At 33.7% G+C, this 24,568-nt stretch overlaps 1 protein-coding gene across 1 annotated transcript in view; it reads left to right on the top strand.

Annotated features, from left to right (window-relative positions):
• CFTR (cystic fibrosis transmembrane conductance regulator) overlaps positions 1 to 24,568 on the top strand; it is a 152,578-nt gene that overhangs the window by 84,591 nt on the left and 43,419 nt on the right. The window contains exons 15-21 of the mRNA XM_006910578.1: positions 1,925 to 2,053; positions 11,053 to 11,090; positions 11,548 to 11,798; positions 15,267 to 15,346; positions 20,144 to 20,294; positions 21,194 to 21,421; positions 24,185 to 24,285. Of these exons, the coding sequence (XP_006910640.1) occupies positions 1,925 to 2,053; positions 11,053 to 11,090; positions 11,548 to 11,798; positions 15,267 to 15,346; positions 20,144 to 20,294; positions 21,194 to 21,421; positions 24,185 to 24,285 (978 nt within the window). The remainder of the gene's footprint in view (positions 1 to 1,924; positions 2,054 to 11,052; positions 11,091 to 11,547; positions 11,799 to 15,266; positions 15,347 to 20,143; positions 20,295 to 21,193; positions 21,422 to 24,184; positions 24,286 to 24,568) is intronic.

Raw genomic sequence — 24,568 nt, 5'->3', positions numbered from 1 at the left:
TGTTTGTTTTTGCTACAGAGTGCAACTGGGTGGAATGTAACCAATAGTATGTAACAAAACTTACTCAAATTATGGGTTTACCATGAGGTTTATCTTAAAATTCCAAAAATGCAAAGTCCGTAATGATGTAAGCAACTTTAAAATGTAAAAGAATCAACTATTTTCTTTTTCAGTGGATACATCTCTTTCCATAAAATGTATTGTAAGTCAAAGCAAGGACTGCTGTTAGGTTTACTAGGCCGGTGATAATCATTATCATAAATTAGAAAAATTACAAATTGTTAAAAATTATTATAAATCTGCTTTATTACCACTTCAAACCTCTGTGGGAAGAGGTGGACTATAAATAAATATACAGAAAATAATAGCTTTAGTTATTTAGAGACCAAGTAATATTTCTGTATAGAGCCTGTACAAGCATCTTGTCTCTCAATAGGACCAATTTACATTCTGGTTTTACATTCTGGTTTATATATCAGTCTTACCAGAATTTAATTAGTGTGCGTTTCTTTATCTTTCAAATTTGCTTTATACATGGGATTTCTGGACAGGTTTCTTTTAAAGAAGGTGTGTGAAACAACATATACTGGCACTAACCTTCAGATAGAAAGTTTTTTTTAATGTTGTTTTACAGAATAAAATACTTTAATTGTTAAAATAGGAAGCAATATATGAGGAGAGATTTTGTTTGTTAGTTTTTACTGGAAAAGTTTTTAAAGCTCTTTGGCTGAAACAGGCATCGTTTTAATGAATTGACATGTTTAATAGCATGGATCAATTAAGAGTCATTTTACCTTTGGCAATCACAAGTCATTTAACATTTTTGGACCATAGTTTCCTTCTTTGTAAAAATGAAGGAACAGAATAAATTGTCTCTAAAATACATACTTTCAGTGTCTTATAATTTTTAAAAGATTTCCTAAAGGATAATTTATCTATGTGGTTTCAATCTGAATGAATTTCTCAAACCTGAGCCTTTAAATTTATTTAAGTAGAATGTTTTCTTTAACTAATAATAGTTACTATTTATTGATTGCTTCTAGTGCCTGGTAGCATATACTTAGTCCCCATTACTACTTTAGTACTTATCGTTATCCTCATCTACAGATAAGGAAACTAAAGTTAGGAAAATTTCAACTGTCCAAATTCAAGCAGCACCTAGGAAGTCAATGGTGGACTCCAGATTCAAAGCCAAGTTTATTTGACTCCAAAATTTTTTACCTAACCAATGTCATAGGACTCCTTTCAAGTTCTAGTGCTTCTTCTATGAATTTTGTTGACTTCATAAGAAACAAAAGTATCTTTTTTCCTTTGGACTATCTATAATTATTCTTTTTCAAATTGTTGAATACACAGGACAAATAAATCTACCACAAGACAAATAAAAAATTCTAGGGGAATATACTGAGGATTAGAATTATATAACAAATCATAGCTGGCAAGAGATAATCCTAGGCTACTGATGAATGTACAAACATCAGTTGGCTTTCAGGTCTATTGGGAGATTTCTACAGCTAGCAAAATTCCAAACTATATTTGTCTATGGACTCCTGAAGAAATAAGTTAAATCAAGGGGAGTTCTGGGAAGCTTCAGGTTAATAGTACCATTTACTTGATAAGAGGTGTGATATTGGTAAGCATTAAAATGGTGTAACTGTCCCAAAATAATAGTTATATAATCAGTGATATATGTTCAGAATTTTGAAGAATTACAGTGTTTCTCATTTTTCAAAAAGCTATATTGTTCCAGTGGACATTATATTGGCTGTGGAGTGACACCACACATCTTTCATTTGGTTTATACTTGAAATTCACTTAGCTTCAAATAGTAATATTTCCTTATTTCCACACATTCAAAATAAAACCATGATGGTGGTGTGAAACTGTATAGTCTTATTGTAATAATCATGATTATGTTTTTCAGGAGTGCTTTTTTGATGACAAGGAGAACATACCAGCAGTGACTACATGGAATACATACCTTAGATATGTTACTCTCCACAAGAGCTTAATTTTTTTGCTTATTTGGTGCTTAGTTATTTTTCTGGCTGAGGTAAGAATTTTCTGTTATAAAATATTACTGTGATTTAAAGTTAAATTAAGAATAGTTAGAAGAATATCTGCATATATATGTACATATTTATAAATGCATATACATAAATATAAGTATATATATAACTTTACACTGTATAATACCATGTATAGTTTCATATAATTCTTCTGTTGCTATTTTATTTCATATATAGCGTACAAAATAAACACACATATGAAAAACTATTAGTTTTTAACTAATAGTCAAAACCTCCAAGTAGAATGCCTTCATATGGATTGAAATTAAACACTGAAAATCATTCTGTACTAAATTTTAAATTCATTTGGCTTTATGTATTGCATTATTAAATATGCAAGTGATAAATCATCACCTTTAAATGGTTGTTTCTTCACAATATGAAATAGACATGTTAGTGACTTAGTAATCATTGTAAATAATCCTTTCAGCGATTTGAATCACCCACTTGCACACAGAGTTTTTTTGTGTTCAATGTCACCATTGTGATCTATTTTCTATGCCCCTGCTGTCCTTCACATCACCAGTTTTAAAAAAGCGGGGTCGATGAGGAAGGGGGAGGTACAAAGAGCATATAAGCCACAGGATCAGTTCTACATCAACATTAAGAGGTTCCTGAAGCTGATTGATGGATGAGGGTTTTGTCTAGCTCAGTAGCAGCCACCTAAATGCCAAAAGGGGCTTGGCAGAGAATGTCTGCTGGTGAAGGGACTTTGAGGCTGAGTGGAGAGCTTTGATCTCCAGTTGTCTAAAGGAGGCAACTGTAACTCAGAACCAGCAAAGGACTTGTCATGATGGAACTTGGGATCAGTTTCGTTAAATCTTTTTATTTATCAAAATAAGATGGAAATCCAGATTTTTCTGTAAAGTTTTCCTAATTTTTTAATGGAGGTAGTCATTTAAATAAAAACAACAAACGCTACAGGAGCATAACAAAACACATCTGTGTGTTGGATTTAGCCTGTGATCCTTTGAATGACCACTTACTCTAGATATTTATTCCAGAGGACATGGCCGGATGTGTCCTAATATACACCTGAAATCTAATATGAAGGCCCACACTTAGAGAAGAAAGGAGGCAGCAGAATTGCCTCTCCTGAGGCCGTATGAATGTATACATAACTAAAACCAAACTGATGACTTTTTCTTATTGTTCTGCTGTTTCTAACCTTAATTAAGAGGTCTACATAAAATATTATCACTCCTCATTAACTAAGTTAGTATTAAATATCTACAAAGATGTAGATATTTAAAACTTGTATATACTACTTCACCTCTAAACCATTGGTTTCCATTTGACCTTTGGGTTCTGATGATATCTCTCCTTTGCCATACTACAGTTTAATTTAGTTTTTTTTAATTAAAAAAAAAAAACTTCAGTTACAATTGACATTCAATATTATTTTATGTTAGCTATAAATTACATATAAATTATATATAATTTATAAAGTGTTCCATCCCTCTGATTAATCTGGTACCCAAATGGCACCACATACAGTTATTACAATATTATCAACTATATTCTCTATGCTGTACTTTACATCCCTGTGACTGTTTTGTAACTGCCAATTTGTACTTCTTAATCCCTTCACCTTTTTCACCCAGCCCCCACAAAAGCCTTCCTATCTGGCAACCATCAGTTTGTTCTCTGTATCTATGAGTCTGTTTCTGTTTTGTTTGTTTATTTTGTTCTTTAGATTCTACATAAAAGTGAGATCATATGGTATTTGTTTTTCTCTGTCTGACTTATTTCATTTATAATACCTTTGCAAATGGTAAGATTTCATTCTTTTTTTTTTATGGCCGAGTAATATTCCATTGTATATATGTGCCACTTCTTTATCCAGTCTTCTATCGATGGACATTTAGATTGCTTCCATGTCTTGGCAACTGTAAATGATGCTGCAATGAACGTAGGGATGCATATATCTTTTCAAAATAGTGCTTTGGATTTCTTCAGATAAATACCCAGAAGTGGCATTGCTAGGTCAAAAGGTAGTTCTATTTTTAATTTTTTGAGAAACCTCTATACTGTTTTCCATAGGGGCTGCACTCATTTGCAGTTCCACAGTGTACGAGAGTTCCCTTTTCTTCACATTTTCACCAACACTTTTTGTTTGCTGATTTATTGATGATAGTCATTCTGATAGGTATGAAGTGATATCTCATTGTGGTTTTAATTTGCATTCCTCTGATGATTAGTGATATCGAGTATCTTTTTATATGTCTATTGGCCATCTGAATGTCCTCTTTAGAGAAATGTCTATTCAGATCTTCTGCCCATTTTTTGATTGGATTGTTTGTATTTTTGGTGTTGAATTGTATGAGTTCTTTATACAGTTTGGCTATAAACCCCTTGTTGGATGTATCATTGGTGAATATCTTCTTCCATTCACTAGATTGTGTTTTCATTTTGTGGATGATTTCCTTTACTGTGTAAAACCTTTTTTGTTTGATATAGTCCCATTTGTTTATTTTTTCTTTTGTTTCCCATGCCAAAGGGGATATATCCAAAAAATATTACTAAGAGCAATGTCAGAGTTTACTGCTTGTTTTCTTCTAAGAGTTTTGTGGTTTCAGGCCTTATATTTGTCTTTAATTCATTTTGAATTTATCCTTTTATAGGTATAAGAAAGTGGTCGAGTTTCATTTTTTTTCATTTATCTGTTTAGTTTTCCTAATACCATTTATTGAATAGACTGTCTTTACCCTAATGTGTATTCTTGCCTCTGTTGCATAGATTAATTGACCATATAGGTTTGGGTTTATTTCTGGGCTCTCCATTTTGTTCCATTATTAGTCTATGTGTCTGTTTTTATGCCAGTGCCATGCTGTTTTGATTACTATAGCCTTGCATTATAGTTTGATATGAGGTACCCTATTATTATTTTAAATTAGTAAACCAAATGGAGGCTTGATATGAGAAGAAGTATAGCATAGTGCCAACTCTGGAATCAGATTGACCTAGCTGTGAATTCTAATTCCGTCTCATTAACACTGTGAAATTGAACAAGTTAGTTAACCTCCCTGATAATCAGTTTTCTTATCTATAGAAGGGAGATTGTAATAGTACCAGTTTCATAGGCCATTTTTGTGCATTAAGAAACATGATTATAAAGCACTTAATGTAGTACTTGGCACATAACGAGCCATGCTAGTTGCTGTTTTCATTAATGTCCTTAAAGTCATATCATAGTTGTAAAGCTCAAGATAGTTTAAGGTGAACAAGTTCATAACACAGGTATAATGACAGTTTCAATAATTCCTTTTGCCCTTTAACAAAAGTATGAGGTGGGGTAATTTGATACTCCTACATGAGTAATAATTGTATTGAAATGTATTTTAAATTTACCTCATTAATCTTTGTCAGTCAAGCCAAATGACCAACATTAATGTGAACAAATTCCAGTCCTGTGCCACATTTAATCTCAAACCAGCCCTTTATAATTGTTAATTTTTGCATTGAACCTTTGCATTGAAAGATCACATTTCTTTATTATCATCAATTTATAGTGTTACATTAAAAAAAATGATCTTATCTGAATATGGTGGCAATTTATGTTAATTTGCAGGACCTTTGTCCCATGTAACTTTATAGAGTTGAACTTGTTTCTTTCAAAATTGTGTATAATTAGTTAATTAACTAATGAATGAACATTGAATTACACATGCACATTAGCTCGCTTAAATTATTAGCTCACTTAATTGAGAAGACATTGGTCCTTTGTCTTCAGGCTAGAAACTAAATTACAATAGAGGATATAAGAGCTACATAACTATCCATCATTAGTCGAGCTCTCACATATCACAAAAAATTGTCATTTCCAATAAACAAAACAATTGATAATGCCATTTGCTAGGAAAAAATAATATAGAAAATAGTGAGCCTTGTTGGCCAGTATCCTGGAGGAATTGCCAATTAACTGGCTCTCAAAATTTTGAGTAAAAAAAACTTGGTGGTAGCGGACAAATACTCATTGTTTTAATTATGTACACAGTCATACAGCTAAACAACTCATTCACTGATCTTCACATTTCTCTTGCCTTCTTTTAATCAAAATGTATATAATTTTTATTTTTGATTAAGTTCCTTTCTTAATAGCATTGTACCCCTTTCTCATTCTCACTGAAATATTGCATCAGTGCTTTGTGTCATGGTACAGGTGCATCTCACATTGCATCATGCATCAGGGAAACTGTTTAGTTCTTTTAAATCTTGTTTAGAACCTCATACTCATCTTGATCAGAGAACTTAAAGAAAGGTTAAGATACATTTGTTTCTTGATGAAAGTGATTTATCCATTTTTAGTTTTCATAGAGGCCATACTTCAATTTAGAGTTTATGATTTTATAGAATAGGTTCAATAAGCTTCTCTTTATAGAGTGAAATACATAGCCTTTTAATTTTTTCAAAGTGCTAAACTGAAAAATTTAGTTTGGTCTATTCCGTTTGTTATCACTTATCATTAATGTGTAATTTTTATAAAAGAGCTTCAGTCTACCATTTTTTAAATACTATTTTCTATACTATAGGCCAATATCTTCAGTAAGTTCTTAAATATTAGCACCAGGGATATAGGCTAAAAAATTTTTATTATGTTTATTTTTCTAGTGCTCTTGCTTGTTAGTGCATTATTGACTAGATACAGAAAAAAATACAAACAATAGGTTAGGAGACAGTTTCCTGATTCCTTTTACAGCAACCAGAAGATATTATTATTGACTGGAGTATCAAAAAAATCCTGTTTAGTGCTTTCATTCCATGATTTTTAAGAAATGTATCAGAACTGTATCCTATTCTTTTATGATTTCTCGTCAGTATGTTAATGAGGAATCCCCGGTGGCTTTACATTGTTAGTAAAATGGGCATGTTAATATACTCCCATAATACCACTGCTGCTATTGATTGACAGTAATCCTTTTAAGGCAGCTTTACCTAGCATGGATCTAAGTTTTAGGGCATGATTTGGACCTGTGAAGCATTGAAATCGTGTATTAAGTCATGAGAAGGTGTCACTTTACTATTCACGCCTGTCATTTATTCATTCATTTACTCATTCAACAACTTTTTTGACTTCCCTCAATATGCCAGGAGCAATTCTGTGTACTATGTGCACAGAAAAGAACAAAATCGAATTGTACAGTTGGAATACACTAATGTACTTATGTTTATAATGTTAACAGGATATTTATAATGTTGTGCTCCTTTGGTAAAACTCAAAATATCAATAGTGTTTTAGTAGGTATTCATTTAACACAGACCTCATTTTGTGACTTAGGAGATAGTGCCGAATTCTGTAAACATACAAAGCTTGCAGCATAAATTGGTTTTGACTCTTCATCTTTATGCTACATAACATGTCACCTGCTTTTTCAAGTGTGTTTTCTATATGATCATTGCATACTTTTCCCTCTGTTGATATTTGTAAATGTATTTTTATTTAAGTAAACTCTTATCTATCCATTCCTTTATTTATTAAGCACGAATATACTAAATGCCAAATGTTTACCAGGTTTTGTGCTCGACACTGAGGATACAGTGGGAAAGAGGACAAATGACTGCTCTTTCCTCTTATAAAACACATTTTGAAGGAAAAGATAGATAATAAATACATATTGATGGAAATAATTACAGAACATGATGAGTACCAGAAGGAAATAAACTGCATTAAGATAATGGTGGGAAAAGGAGAGTGGACCTAGAGGCCTTTCTAGGGAATAATATTTACTGACACCCAGAGGATAAGAAGTCAGACATGCAAAGGATTGGGGCAAATGCAAAGGTCCTGGAAGATTTTGCGAATTAATGGAAAGTGAGAAAGGCCAACATAATTGAGGAGTGGGAGAGGAAAGTGAATGGCATGTGGTGATGTTGGAAAAGCAGGCAAGATCCAGACTCCCAGGACCACAGGCTATGTTAAAGAGCTTGGCTTTTATTTTAAATGCAACGTTTAAAATTTTTTTTTTAATTTTGTTTATTGGGGGTGAGATTGATTAATAAAACCATGTGGGTTTAAGTGCACAATTCAATAATATATCATCTGTATATTGCATTGTATGTTCACCACCCAAAGTCAAATCTTCCGTCATCACATATTTGACCCCCTTTACACTTATCTGTCTTCCCCGTAATAAATAAATTAAATGAATGAATAAATAAATAAATAAAAGGCAAGGGCTTCAGGCAGGATATGGTATGATCATTTTTAGCCACTCTGTCAGCTGTACATAAAATGGATTGGATGAGGGCATGAGTAGAGGCAGGGATATCTGTTATGACTGGAGGGGATTGCTATTATTAAGTAGACTTAACATCCAGACCACTGAGAACCTTAAGCCATATTTACAGGCCTCTGCAGATATTCCACAGTGAATATTTAGGCACGTCTTCTCTGTAGCCTATCAAAGTTCTTGAGCCTTTTATGTTTTTGAGCTGTTTTTGAGCCTTTTATGTACCTGGACTTACTACATTGCCTTTGGCAGTTTTCTTCTCTTTCACACCTATTTTCTTTAGTTATGAATACCAGAATTGTATCTGGCCAGGGTTCCAGATATAATTTTTGACACCAAACTGTTAGAGTTTTACTACATATATGATCAACTTTCATCTATCACATCTCCTAAGATGTTTAATAGTTCACTTAGCAAATAAGTCTTTCAAATACAGGCACTTGTCTTCTCCTTCCATATGTGCATACTGTGATAGCCTACACCCACACTCTACTTCTTTTAGTCATGTAGACAAACTACCAACATAATTTTAATACTGACCTAGTTTCTAAATACTGGTTACTTCTTCTTTTTCATCTTGGGGCTGTTTGTAAAGTTCGTGGATTATCACCTTGGCCATTCATGGATCTATCCTTAGAGAATGCCATCAGCAGGTTCCTGATGTCTGACATGGATATGTAATAAGTCCTCTGTCTACACCCCTCCATAACTACTAGTTATTACAGTCTATGCACGCACTGTCCAATACAGGAACCACCAGCCACATATGACCATATAAAGTAAATGAAATTAATTAAAATGACATAAAATTTAAAATTTAGTTCTTCAGTCACACAGACTAGCCACATTTCAAGTGATCAAGTGCTACATGTGATAAGAAATTGTAGAAATTTCTATTGGACAGTGCTGATTTAGATTGTACTGTTTTCTATGTGATATGAAAAAATGTTTTAAACCCCCAAAATCTTAAAATAATGACCTTTTTGCTTTTAACCTTTATTCGTACAGAACTGTCACTCTATCATAAACCACATGAACTTTATAACTTGAAAACATTTAGGAAATGAAGTGATAGAACTTGCTTACTCAATGTTTCTGTATGCCCCAAGTATTTTTACTAAAGGAATTGTGTCAAGTGCTTGGAAAGTTTTTGTTCCGCTTGATAAAAGCAGTTTGGATTGGAGGTTTCATGTCTTCATCTACAAGTAGTCTATCCACTAGAGCCAGGACATAACTTTATATTACATGGATTAGACAAGTTCTTTGGCAAACTGCTTTGATTATTGTTCCATAGTAAATATTATAAAATATATATTTTGAGGATTTACCCACATCTAGTTTATGTTGGCGGTGACAGCATTGTTGATGCTCTTTTAATTGGAATGAAGTGTGACAATAGTGACCAAAGAGTGACTCAGAAATACACTCATATCTAGGTTCTTGAGTAATTTGATTAATCTTAGGAAATAGGAAAACATTTGTACCGGAACAAAGACTTTTGACATAAATTATTGCTGAGTTTCTTGTCATTTTAAATTTACTTGAATTTTAAGGAAACGAGGAGAGGTTTTTTTTTATTATTATTATTTTTTTTTTATTTTTTTTATTAATACGGTGCATGAAGGCTATGTGTACAATGAAGAAAAGTAGGAAAGTAAGAATGATACCATTAGATTTTTCATCTTTATACTCCTATCTCATATGTGAATTTAACTAAAACTGATATGCCTCTTTCAAGTAAAGTATAAGACTTCATAATGCAATTTCCCAATTAATGCTAAATGTTCCTAATATGTTTTTATATACTGCTATTAAATACTTAAGCTAAATTTGAGTGTGAAGTAAGACATAGATTTCTTACGCCAAGCATATTTGTTTCTCCCCTATTTATTTTTGTCATGTGTTCATTTTCAAATTATTTTACTCACAATTTCTTGTTTTTTCTATTTGAATTTTTGATACAGTTATTATTGGGCAAATTGTATAATTTCAGTTATTTCTGGTGTTACAGTTTTGGTGGCATCAACAGAATATTGTTTCTCCACAGGGTTTAGAAGACTAGAAAGCCAAATTGAAATAGAATAGAGTACTGATCATTTAAATATCAAAGGAACTAAAAAAAAATCACGATTGTTAAAAATAATGTTTTATATAGTTATGACATAAGACATTTGTTCCTCAGCCAAAAGTTTCTACCTGAGAAAGCCCAAATAGTACCAATAGTGTATGTTTTCACTTGAGTGCACCTTATCTTTATTCATAAACTGTGAAGTTTTGTACTGTTAAGACTTTTAACTGATTTTCATAAATATTAACCTCATTTCTTCCAATAATTAATTGGTCTCATAGATATTAGTCCCTCATAACCATTGCATGACAAGTAAAATTATTTATCTGCCAGCAGGCTGATTTTTGTCTCTTCATAAGAAACAAAGTTTATTTCAAACATTTAAGTGTAATCTTAGTTCTCTTGTGGGGTTCAATGAATAGTTTCTGTTGAATGAAGAAAATAAATAACAAAGTATTCAATTCAGTGAAATTTAAATTCCATTAATTTAAGATGTTCTCACCACACATAATGATTCTTAAAACTTTTATTGCAGCTGCTGGACCCAGGAAAGCAAAAAAAAAAAAAAAAAGGAAAAGAAATTGTGTATATTTTGATGTTGGTCATGGTAGAATTAGAGGAGGGTATGGAAAGAATAGGTAAAAAAAAGTTGGAAAAAAATCAAGTGTGTATTGTTCCATTCCAGGTGGCAGTTTCTTTGGTTGTGTTGTGGCTACTTAAAGAGTGAGTATTCCATGTCCTATTGTGGATTGTATTTTGTTTTCTGTTGATTATTTGGGCTTTATTGTAACATCCACTGCGCTTCATTTCCTCACAATATTATAGTAGTGGAAAATCAAATTCTTTTGTTTAAACTTGTAAGCATGTGCAGTTCCTGCAGCTCTGCCAGTTTCTAAAGGATTTTGTTGTGCTTAGTTTCCATAAAATCTAATGAAAATATTTAAAACAACATTATACATTAGTATTTTTTCTGAGTACTTAATAAAGTTCATTTTTATCTCTTTTAGTGGTGAAAATTTTATCTCCTTTCTTGCAGTAGTAAATCTTTGAGGTTAAAAACATAAGTTCTGCTAGTGAAATACGTTGTGTTTCTTTAGACACAACTTCAGTTCATTTACATATATTGAAAATTCAGTTGGAAAGTTTGGTTGCTAAATAACAATTTCCCTTTGCTTTACAGCACACCTCTTCAAGACAAAGGGAATAGTACTAAGAGTACAAATAACAGCTACGCAGTGATCATCACCAGCACCAGCTCCTATTATGTTTTTTACATTTATGTAGGAGTAGCCGACACTTTGCTTGTTCTGGGAGTCTTCCGAGGTTTACCACTGGTGCATACTCTAATCACAGTGTCGAAAATTTTACACCACAAGATGTTACATTCTGTTCTTCATGCACCTATGTCAACTCTCAACACATTGAAAACAGGTATGTGACTGGGTATACAAAGTGAAACTGCTGATCCACCATCCAAAGGGTTGGTAAAGGATACAGGCTTTCAGTTGTAAGATGAATGAGACCTAAGGATTAAATATGTAACATGTCACTATAATTGATAACACTGTACTGTACTGTAATGTAATTAAATTTGCTTAAACGTTATCAACAAAAAAAAAAAGAAAAGGTAGATATGAGAAGTGATGGATGTGTTAACTCGATGGGAGGCATCCTTTTACAATACATACATATATCAAATGATCACATTGTTCACTTTAAACATTTTACGATTTTATTTGTCAGTTATACATCAATAAAAATAAAGTCACAGAAGGTATGAATCGTCAAATAAAGGGACCAAACATTTTTTAAAAACTAAGGACCATAAAGTACATGAAAAGTAATCAATTTCATTACCTCCCCTTTAGACAAATTCACATTTGAAGTTTAATAAGAAATTCCCCCAAGTTTTATTCTTAGAGGAGTCTGCCGAGCACTTACTTTGTGTGGCACTAAGCCAAGGGCTGGTATGAAAAGGTGAATGAGACACAGTTCTCTTCCTAGAAGAACTCACAGACAAGGGAGAGGCGGTAGACACAGAAGCATGTGATTATAAAGCAAAAAATAAATTTCAAGATTGAGATTTTTAGATGATTTGTATCTACAAATCTCAAGATATGAAATATCCATCAATTTTTTCTGGCTAACAAAATTTCAGTGTTAGTATTCAGGAAGATCTATACAATTATTCTGAAGCCCTTGTGTGTCACTAAAGCCTTGTCTCATTTGAATGTACTCGTCACCACCATCTGTTATAGAGCTAAGAAATGTTAGACCTAAAAGGGAATGTCAGATTACCTTGATCCAATGATTTCATTTTTTATGGAAAAACTGAGATCCAGAGAAGGTAGAGGATTTGTCCAAGTTTCCAGCCATCAGAAATGGCCAATAAGGCATAATGGAAAAAAACATGGGCATTGTTTGAGGCCTGGCTTGTCCCCATAAGAGTGATGATCACGGGCAAGTTATGCTTCTGAGCCCTGAAAAATGAGGTCTTTGTGAGGATGAAACAAGGCAATCTACTTGCTCATTACATAAACAACATGAAATAGATGTCAATTCCCCACTGTCTCTCCCTCTTAAAGGGCACCGTTCCCACCGTGGCACACTTTCCATTCCCCTCTTTACCTTCGGAGCTCCTCTCCCTTAAGTGCTGCTCACAATTGGTTCTGAACCTTCTCTCTTCTACATTTAAATGGTTACCATTCATTTCATTTTCTCGGTCATCTTACTTTCCAAACTTTAACCCACTTTGTAGGATGATTCTAAAACATCTCTGATTTTACATTTCTCCTTATTTATTCTCCTGAGAACTGAAATAGCAAGATGATCTTATAATATCTAGATGTCCTTTTCCTACCCGTACCTGCATCCCCAATTTCTGTATGTAAAAATGATGCTTTCTTTTAAAAACCATTGCTATTACTGATTTATGATTCATTTGTTTTCATTATGTTGGTTAGATATTCTCTGCTGTACTTGGTAGCAACCAGTGTTTCTTTGCCTTGTGTATTCTTTAGTTTCAACAATTACCCTTCTGCAATTGTTTATTGACTTTGATTTTCTCTAATTTTGCTATTTAAATAACCTTAAGGCACACAGACACATAGTAGGTGCTCAGTAAAGTATTTTGAATGAATTAAAATGTGAGTGCATATTTTCAGAGGACACTACTATTTAAAATATAGTAAGTACCACCAGAATGATATTTTTTTTCACTAAAGTGAACTTTCATTTTCTGAACAGTATAAATATCATAGGTAAATTTTATCCATTTTTGGTTAATTTATGGAAAGATATACAGGTATGTTTAAATATGCTAAAGGAAATATTATTGATTAAGGCAAGAGATAGTAACCTTAATAAATCTGCATTGAATAATTTCTACATATAAGGCTTTTTACTGAGGGCTATGAGTGAAAAAATAAATGTGGCTTGGTCCTACTGACCTCTAGCAGTTTACAATCTAGAAAAAGAGATGTGACATGTATACAAGTGACTGTGATATAAGACATGGACATAGTCATTAAAACACAAGAGGTGCTGACAAGATGTATTAGAGGTATTAAGTGTGTCCAAAGGAGGAAGGGATTAATCTGATCTGGTGCAAACATTGACACTTTCTTGTAGGAGAGGCGTTTGAGTTGGGCCAGGAAGGAGACATAGATTTTGACAAGCAGAGATGAAGGGAAAGGGTTTTCATGCAGAGAGAACTACATGGGAAAGGCAGGGAGGTAGGAGAGTGTAGAGTATATTTAAAAAGTAAACCAAGAAGGGGATTTAGTTACAAAATTAGTCACGAGAATGTAAAGTACAAAGTGGGGAATATAGTCAATAATATTGTAATAACTATGTATGGTATCAAATGAGTACTAGACTTATGATTGTGATCACTTTGTAAGATATATAAATATCTAATCACTGTCGTACACTTGAAACTACTATTGTACGTCTACTATAATTAAAATAAGTTTTAAAAAAAGAATAAACCAATTTGGCTGAAACAGAATGTTTGAGTAGAGGAAGCTTGTATTAGGTGGGTGGCTTAAGGCCAAATCATGTAAGGCATTAAATATTAAACTAAGAATTTTGGACTTTATCCTGCAGTTAATGGGGAGTGGGGGGTTAAATGATAAGATTCAATATCACTTTGTTTGTACAGTATTATATTATATTTTATCTGATTATATGTTTCACTGCCCTCAGACAATGAATTCCTTTAGGGCAGGGGGCATGGCCTGTTTCACCTCTGTTATTTCAGTGCCTAGCATTGTGCCTGGCACATAGTGGACACTTCATACGTAACTCTTTTTCATTGAAGGAAAAAATGATCAGACCTATAAATGTGAGTCTGGACTTTAGAAGACAGGATAAAGCTTAGATTGCCAATGAAGAGGGCAGAAGAAGAGAACATGGCAAAGGAGGTTCATCTAGTGGCCAGTCAGGGAGTGGGGACAGCCCCAGGTTCTGCAGAGGAGTGTCAGACAGGTGTAGAGGTCAGAGAAGGAGAGGGAGAGCTACTCTGTGTGGACTGCAGGTGAAGGGAATGATGAGAGCCCATACAGTAAATTATTAAACTCAGGCTTGCAGGTGTGAGACTGTAATAGGATGAGTGCCTATTTCTGACATAATTTGTGGTAGGGGCTCTTTTAAAAACATTAGTTTTTGCCTGAATCTTACAGTATTTTATAAAAGTTTAAAAGTGAGAGATGGTAACTTGAACATAGTTACTTAGAATCTTTGTACAACACTAAAATTTTGTTGTCCTTTTTTATCTGATTATATGCTAATCCTTGTTTGAGTTATGAATGCTTCTGCTGTGATCCAAATTTATCAAATATTGGTATATCTTTTTAAGATTACTGGTTTCTGAGGACCTTATCTTCTTTTATATTATAGGTGGGATTCTTAATAGATTTTCCAAAGATATAGCAATTTTGGATGATCTGCTGCCTCTTACCATATTTGACTTCATTCAGGTTTGTAAAAATAAGTATTATTAAGTATCTTTGCATTTGTTTATACTTTAAAGAATAATTGAAAATAGAAGTAAATGAGTTTTTGCTTATTTTTCATTTGATTAAGAATTGAAATGCTATCCTATTGTATCAATTTTGTTAATATCAAAGTCTTCAAAGAAGGCATGATTTTAGTAAATTTAGCGATAAGTCAGAGCCCTTTCCCTCATCCAAACCCGAGGCAATTCCCCATTTAGATATAATAACTGTCTACTTGGGAGTGATTTGAGAGGTTTAACAGATCATCTTCCTCCAAATTACTGTCCACAAAGTATGACATTTTTGACATTGGCATCACGGTTTGATGGAAGTTACCTACCTCCAAAGGGCCCATGTTAAAAGGAAGATTGATTCCTTGGTGTGCTACATTTCTACATGAACACTTTGGTACACATTTGCTAGCAGCCTTACAGTAAGGACCATAGTGAAGGACAGAAGTACAAATAAGTTTTCAAGAACGTAAGAAAGGAGGAAAAATTCAAGACTAGAGAGAACTATCCCTGGTTTCCTCCAGTGGTAGTAACAAATTATCATGAACTGGGTGACTTCAAACAACAGAAATTTATCTCTAGGACAGCCTGGCTCTGAGAATGTGTCTTTGGGGCAGGATGGACTGGTGGTGAGAGTGAAGAAGAAAAGGAGGGGATGGAGATGAAGGTGAGCTAGGGAACACTGCATTAGGATTCCATAAATGACAGAACTTAAGGAGCATTGTGAATTAATATCCTTGGCTATTGGACCAGGTTTGAAAACAGCTTCCTGTCTGGCTAGATCAAGCCTCAAAGAGCAAATGCCACAGTCTCAATGATCTCCTTGGAACAGAGTGCAGTCCATCTTAGAATGAGTCATTCTGTCCTCCCACCTACTTTCACACCCCATTCCCAATAGCAATACTTTGAAAGAACCTATGCAATAAAATAAGGGCTACTACATTTGTGTGTATACACAACTGATATTGGCAGGTGCAGAAAAACCAGACTGTCAGTTTGCCTCATCTGAAATTATTGGCACAATCAAATGTATTAACCGTTCCAAGTGAACTGTAGTATTCTGGATTTCCTTCAGTTGTTCTGTTTAGGGATATAATTCAGCAACGGCTGCTGAGATTCTGTAACCAATGCCTTGAGTTCATGCATTTGAAGGAGTATTTCTCATATCTTTCTTTAAATGCTGGACATTCGTTCCTCATTCCAGCAGTGCAAAAGGACTGGTCTCAAATATAATATTATTAAATCAGGTATAAACTGGAGCATGGATATCTTGACATGACTGCAAAAGGATTCATGATCATATATTTTTTTTTTACTTTGGTAGTCTACTGAGTATTTTCTGAATCAGTGTAAGGCTCATTTCAAAAATTCCCTGGGAGAGTTAATTTTTAAATATTTATTTTATAAATTAACACTTTTTGACCCATGTGATGGCTCTCAAATCCTTTCTCTCATGGCAGTTTGAATAGTTGCTGCTCAAGTTCTAATATTTTGGGGGTTCATTAGTTACTGCTTCACAAGTGTTTGGGCAGGGCTCTTTTAATTTCCTTATTTTATTTCTAGGAGGGTCTCACCATAAGGGATCATAATATATAACAATCAAATAAAGTAAAAGTCTGATTAATTTCAGTTTATTCAAAATTCATCACAGGTGTTTCTTTAAACTGTGAGCTCCTCTGTTATACTTAGTTATGTTCTGATTAATGGGTTTTAATTCTAATCACATTTCTAATCACATAATCTAATTCTAATCACAACATTTCAGGAAAGAATTTCTGTACATAGTAAAGTATACCTTGTAAATTTCCTTTCAAAAAATTAATTTCTATTTATTCTGTTTTCTAACATTTGATAATGTTCTGGCAAATTTCCTCACTGGTTTGAAATGTCACATAATAAAATGAAAGATTCAGGTACTATTCTACAGATACCACCACTATTTTACTTTAACAAGATATTTAATCCCTGAGGGTCTTAGTTTTCTAACCTGTAAAATGAAGAAGATAAACCTGATGATGGTCACTTTCAGTATTGAAGTTATATGTTTCAGATTGGCATACTGGAAGTGAGCCATACAGAACAAATTTGAACTTAAAGCAAAACAGAGAAAAACTGTATTCTAGCTCCTATTTAACTCTATGTTTGGGTGAATGATTTATTTTTTTCATGAAATGGAAGCCTACATATCTAAAATACTGAAATCTCTCAAGCCTCAAAATCTTTAGTTTTTTTTTATTTTTTCTGTATTATCCTAATATACAATTACATATTGAGTCCTGCTACTTTGATCTCTACTGTGTCTTTCACATTTTTTTCCCCTATTATTTCTATTAATCCCATTAGTCCCTTGCTTAAAATTCTCAAGGACTCAACTATCATTAATGAATTCCAAATCTGGTATTCATTGCATGGTTTTAAATAGGTATTAATTTATTTATCTATTTATAAATTAATTAACTTACTGATTTCAAAGTGATCCTTTATTCTTATAGTTGGCCCTGGTTTCACAGGCGGTGCTACGTGACCTTCAGAATAAGGAATGCTTTTGCGCTACTTTTGGTGGGTGGAAATGTGTTGCCTGCTTCCTAGAGGCACAAGTGGGTGGTGCCTTGTAGGTTTTGTAATCTGTCGATTTGTTTTCCTCCTGATGAAATTTAAGATTCGTGTAAGTAAGAATGGGAGTTAGAAATCTGTGCTCACATTTTCATCTTGTACTGAAGTCCCTCTAGTTATTTCGTTGTCCTCTCACTAATACACTTCGCCCGAAATTATTTGTTTCTTACCCATCATGAATTAGAAACTAGGACAGAATTTAAGGTTTTTTTGTGTAATTAAAATATCAGACATATTAAACTAGTGCCTTTAGTTTTGCACACAGTGCTAAATTATTAGCTTCTGACTTCAGTGCCTACGGATGGCCTTTTATGGAACAAATAGAGTTATTTTCCTCAGTACTTAGGCTTGGTTTTCACTTATTTTCCGGTTTGGGCTATGTTCTAGATGATTATAATTGCTAGAAATATGTTTTGTGAATGTTTCATTACTTCCAGTTGTACCCACCTTCTCCATTCTCCTCTGACCCAGTGTGATATCTGGGTAGTCGACTACCCAAATCTATAATAAAAATAGCAAAAATCGAATGAACACAGTACCGTTTATAGATGTTAACAGCAAACAAAGGACCCATTCCTAATGGAGTAGTGGAATGTTTCTGTGTTACCAATACAACAGCATTTGCCTTTCAGACATACTGGTATTTAGTATGATGGCCCATTTAAATTAAATCATGTTGCCTAGTTAATCATGCTTAGAACTCAATTTTTCTCTTTTTTTCCCTGAAGAAAAAAAAAATTCTTGGTTAAAAAACTATAGTTTCCCATTAATAAAGTCTTGTCATGGGCATTTGGGGCTTTCTCATTGTACTGGTGGGATTTTTAGGGCAAAGACAGAATAGGGAAGACTTTCCTTAGATTATCAAATCATATATGTACTTAATCCAGTGTCTGGCACAGTAAAAGTCTATCTGAATATTTGTTGTATGAAAGAGGGGCTGTTAGTGCAGAATGATGTTTGGAGGTGTAGAGATGTGTTCCTTAGAAAAGTGTCATTGAGATATTATCACGTGAAGTATTAGATGAAAATAACAACCTATTTAAAGAAGATGTATGAGCTCTTATCTACACCCCCAGCTCCTCCTTCATCTGCCAAAACGTTCTGTATTTCACTTCATCACCTGGAAAATGAATATGTCACCATAGAAATTGGTGGAGAACTGGCTTACTGATTATTATATTGGATATTATAATAGGTTTATTTTTAACTCTTGCTGTGACAGTTTATTTATAGTTTATTCAAATGGATTGTTGTGGAGCAATCATTAGCAGACTTTTTTTCTTTTTAAAATGTGGATTTAGTGTCATGTGGAAATATAGACTTTAAGCCTTTTAACTTGATCCTGAAGAACACCTAGGTGGTGAGCTCGTTTCTGTGCCTGCCAACGGGGCTCTGGTTTTTTGGTGGACAATGTGAAGTGATACCTGCAAAGGATGGTCTTGACTGAAGTACTTTCTTTTTGACAACATGAGAGGAAAAAATTGTCTAATTTCAAATTAAATCAGCTATACCCCTCAAATGATTTTTAAACCTCTCCAGGTCATCTCCGGTTATTTTTAAAGGGACAGGAAAGGGATTTTGGGGAAGGGGCATAACATTTATTACATATAATTTTTTCAGCACCTTAAACATGAGGAAATAAGGTTCAGAGAAGTTAAATAGCTTGCCCAAATGGCCAAGACTACCTTCAGACCAGATCTTTCTGATTCAAAAAACTCCAGGATGAATGCACAATTTTGAGAAACTAAGCAAAATAAATGCTAAAATTTTACATTCATATTAAAATTGCGATAAAAGTTTATTTTAAAAGAGGATCAGACTAGAAAAAAATTCACCCTTTAAAATTTATTTGTCATTCAATACTTTGAAGTGCATGGGAAATGAAAATATTCTGAGATCCAAGAGCACCATGTTTTCAAAACTTCAAAATGTTATTACAAGGGAACTAAACAATTTTTTGAATGTTCATAGAAATTATAAAAAATGTACTTTGAAGTGACAGACTTTCTAGGAGGAAGGTACATGCCTACTATTGAGAATTGAATAGAGTGTGAAGAGCTTACTTAGAAATATATTGCTGACATACCTTGTCCACTTTGCAACATGAAAATGTTTACTCATCAATATATTCTCTATATTCTCTTTGATTCTACAGTTGGTATTAATTGTGATTGGAGCTGTAGCAGTGGTCTCGGTTTTACAGCCCTACATCTTCCTAGCAACAGTGCCAGTGATGGCTGCTTTTATTATGTTGAGAGGCTACTTCCTCCATACCTCCCAGCAACTCAAACAACTGGAATCTGAAGGTGTGATGCTGAATGTGCAATGATCACCTCGGAAAATATCCACAAGAGCTATTTGTGATTCTCCGTTGTTAATCTACTTTTCCAAAAAATTTTTTCCTGCTTTTAAACTCTTGCATTATATAACAGTAACTTTTAAAAAGTGTATGTATATAAAAAGAAACAGCAAATTACAAAGTACTCACAGATTGTTTTTGTTAATTAAGACCATCTGGGTTCATTTTGGTTTTAAAACAACTGTATAGAGTCTTACCAGGGTTGGTATATAGGATATTCATTCATAATTTACTTATATAAATTAAATTTTAAAATGATAGTGCTGCAATTACTAAAGGTTTGTCTGGGTTCCCAAACAATACTGGACAAAATTCTTCCCTCAGGCTTATTTCAGACACCCTACCTTTCTCTCCCCAGGTCTCCCTTTTTGTGCTCCAAACACTGCTTGAGCTGTTTGGGAAGCATGCTTTTCAGTAACCGCCTTGGCGGGGGTACATTTTCAGGGGACGAATTTCCCACGTGTTTCTTTGACGGTTACTTGCTAAATTAAGGCATGTAAACTTTCTTAATAGAGGCCTTTAATCAGTTGTCTCAGCAGTGATTCATTTAGGATTAGCCAGAAAAACAATGCCCAGTGGTAGCCAAGAAACATGAATAAATAATGGCAGTGATTTTATAATAAGTTCCCATCCACAGCAGCCAAGTAAAAAAGGAGGATAACTCATTAAAAAATGACAAATTGCATCTCTTTCAAGTATGGCACCAGAATGAAAACCTCCCTAACCAATGACATTTATGGCTGTTTGATTACTCCTTTAAGCTAATCTTTATCAGGTACTCAGTAATAAGAATTTGTGTTATATATTTATATGACTTGCATTGTTTTCTATGGGAATATTTCACAGGCAGGAGTCCAATTTTCACTCATCTGGTTACAAGCTTAAAAGGACTATGGACACTTCGTGCCTTTGGACGTCAGCCTTACTTTGAAACTCTGTTCCACAAAGCTCTGAATTTACATACAGCCAACTGGTTCTTGTACCTGTCAACACTGCGCTGGTTCCAAATGAGAATAGAAATAATTTTTGTCATCTTTTTCATTGCTGTTACCTTCATTTCCATTTTAACAACAGGTACTATGAACTTGTTAACTATTTAGCTAAACATTTAATTTAAAATTCTGTCAACCAATAAAATGCTACATTCTTATAGATTAAAATTTTTAGCTATCTTTAAACAGATTTGGGGGAGTTTGTTATTAAAACATTTGTTGTTTCATTGTTGAACAAATTTCCTTGAATTTTATTTCTATTGTTTTATTGTTAAACTAATGATTTATTTGAATTAGAGCAGTCTATTGTATTATCCCTGCTTTACAGTTTAAAAAAACAGACAAAGGGAATGTCAGATAATATTCCAATACTGTGATTGAGAAAAAAAATCATCTTTGACTCTCATATTGGTAAAGAATTAAAAAATAATAGATCTTTCTAATAAAGAGCTCTCTGAAGAGGAGAAAAGAAACATTCACATTTACACACACAAATACAAAATCCACATTTCTGTTGTTTTGTTCTTTTAATTCATCACTAGTTGGTAAAACTTGTTATCCTAGAATTTTGCATGACAAAAAACTGCCATAGATGTGAAATGTTAGGTAAAAGTGCTATTTTTTCAAATACAAATGTGCTGAATTTAGGCTCTTGGGTAAAAACACAAAATATTTCATCAAAAGTAAAATAAATATCTGTATAGATAAGTGAGCTCTTCTATTTTAAGAGTTTGAATTACTGAACTATATGAAGTGTTGAACTGTATATGTGACAGCGGAAAAGGGCTCAGCAAATGCCAATTTGGATTGTTTGGTCGTAAGAACAGTATCCCACTCAAATCAAAATGAGGCACAAGTTGGAGAGTTACAGGAGTGCCCTCAGGAACCCATGCTGGGTCTCTAGAGCAAGTGGAACAGGCCCGAGGAGTCAGACCTGATCAGCTCTTCTCCCCATCTCTTGAGGCCAAATGCTGGCTGGCCTCAGTTCCTTCTTCTCTATAGCTGCTTCATTCATTTCTCTCTTTGAAGACTGGTTTTCCTGGTGTACGAGGGCTGTGCCACAGTGATTTTGTGTCCTCTCCATTTAGTCCCACCGAATTAACAGCAGAGTCTCTCTGTCCAGTTACAACATCCTGGGGAGAACAGAAGATAGGCTAATTTGGGCTCAGGGGTCCACTTGCAGTCCATACAGCTGTAGTGAGGGTTGTAGGTTCCCCACGCTCATTGTTCTCATCTACGGCAGTGAAAAATGTCTCTATACAAGGAATCTAAGTGAGCAGGCGAGTGAACCCTTAGCAGTTCAGTAAGTCATTTTTGGGCAACATTTAAAAAAAATAAAGTTTCTTTTTCGGTCCAGAATTTAAATTTTTTTCCCTTAAGTTATTTGAAACAGAATCAAAGAGAGCTGGATTACATGAATAAATATTTGTTCATAATTAATTCAAACCAATATATCATGAACTATACCATAATGGTTAAGGATCTGATTGAGGCTTGATTTACCAAGGATAATAGTCAAAGCATTTAACAATCAGTATAGCTTAGGACCTATCAATCAAATCAGATGTGCAGCCAGAGTGGATGTTAGCCATATAGCTGATATCAAGATCATCAGCTCTATTAACTTGTATACATTAACTTCTCTAAGGCTCTCATTTTCCCCATGTGTAAATAGACATAATAATAGTACCTATCTCATAGATTTGTGGTGAGTATTAAATGTGATAATTTGTGTAAAACACATATAGCGTAGTGCCTGGTCCATAGTAAATACACGTAAGTCTTACACTGCCTATTGTTGTTATTGCTGTTAAACTTTATCTTACTCTCCTCTTAATCTTCAGAATGAATAATATGTTAGGGTCCTGAATAAATCCTGCCTGTTTAAAATAAATGATTTAGTGCTAAAAGCACATATAGTTTATGGTTTTTCTTCTGTTAGAGGAATCGCGGAAGCAAATAGGTCAATTATTTCTTGGAAGTAATAGGTCAATTATTTCTTCCAATTTTGGAACCCTATGACAATTTTATCATGCATAATAGATTTAAGGACTGACTCTCAATTGAGACTTGACAACCTAAAATTGTAATAATTTAAGAAAATTTTTATTAGAAAATTTTTATGGCCATAAATACTGAATATTTATGAATTTTAATGAGTGGTTCTCTCCAGCCCAGAAAAACTACTTATTCTAATTAAACACTTAGTATTGTTCTTCCTGTCTTCCTGGGTGAACTAGTGTTTTCTGTTTTGTTGTTGTTGTTGTTTTAACAGAAAATGGTAGACTTCTCTTTCCAAGTGGCAGACCCATGAGTTTTGACTTCCCCATGAAACTCTTAAGTCCACTTTCTTCCCAACAGCATCTGATGAGCAGAAACAGTCCTCTTCATAAAGGCATGAAGCACATCTAAACATCTTGGGATGCTGCTCACATCTTTTCCCTGCTTTCGACTTCTTTGTAGAGGAGCTCATGAATACACAGGGCCTTTTTCCCATTGTCCATTGTAGTCTTTGAGGGTATTATTATTACTAACAGAGTAATAGTAGATAAACATGGTATCTACCCAATACCAACAGCCCCTTCAAAATCTCAAGCATTTGAAAAAGGGCAACTCTTTCCTAATCTTCAATCACTCTTTGATTAAAACATTGGTTGAATACTTACTATATTCAGGGCATTATTACCAGTAGTAGATGCTATGATGAACTGATAAAGGATAGTTAAAACTGGCACAAAATTGAAATGTAACTTTAAATGACATATGCCCTAGGAGAGGTATAAATAAAGGGGTTCACAGAAGAGAGTAATAACAAAGTTTATTTATATCTCTTTTCCACCTATAGGTGAAGGAGAAGGAACAGTTGGTATTATTCTAACTTTAGCCATGAATATCATGAGTACATTGCAGTGGGCTGTAAATTCCAGCATAGATGTGGATAGCTTGGTAAGTAATTATTATTTTAAAAAATTTTTACGAAAAAATTTAGACAAATCAAAAAGTATAGGTAATAACATAAAGGACAAGTATGTATCCAACCCTCAGCTTAAGAAATAAAACATTTCAGATAAAATGAAGGCTACTATGTATCTCTCATTAAACCCTTATCTCTTCTCTCCTCATAGCTAGCACAGTCAAGATCTAGTGCTGCAGTGAACATTCTTGCACATTCTTGTCCAGAATTTTTCTAGGACAGATACTCAAGAGTGGTATTGCTGGGTCATAGAAT

This window comes from Pteropus alecto, unplaced genomic scaffold (genome assembly GCF_000325575.1).
Source record: "Pteropus alecto unplaced genomic scaffold, ASM32557v1 scaffold22, whole genome shotgun sequence".
In the NCBI taxonomy this organism is placed as follows: domain Eukaryota; kingdom Metazoa; phylum Chordata; class Mammalia; order Chiroptera; family Pteropodidae; genus Pteropus; species Pteropus alecto.
This window is presented reverse-complemented; position numbering and strand designations above follow the sequence as displayed.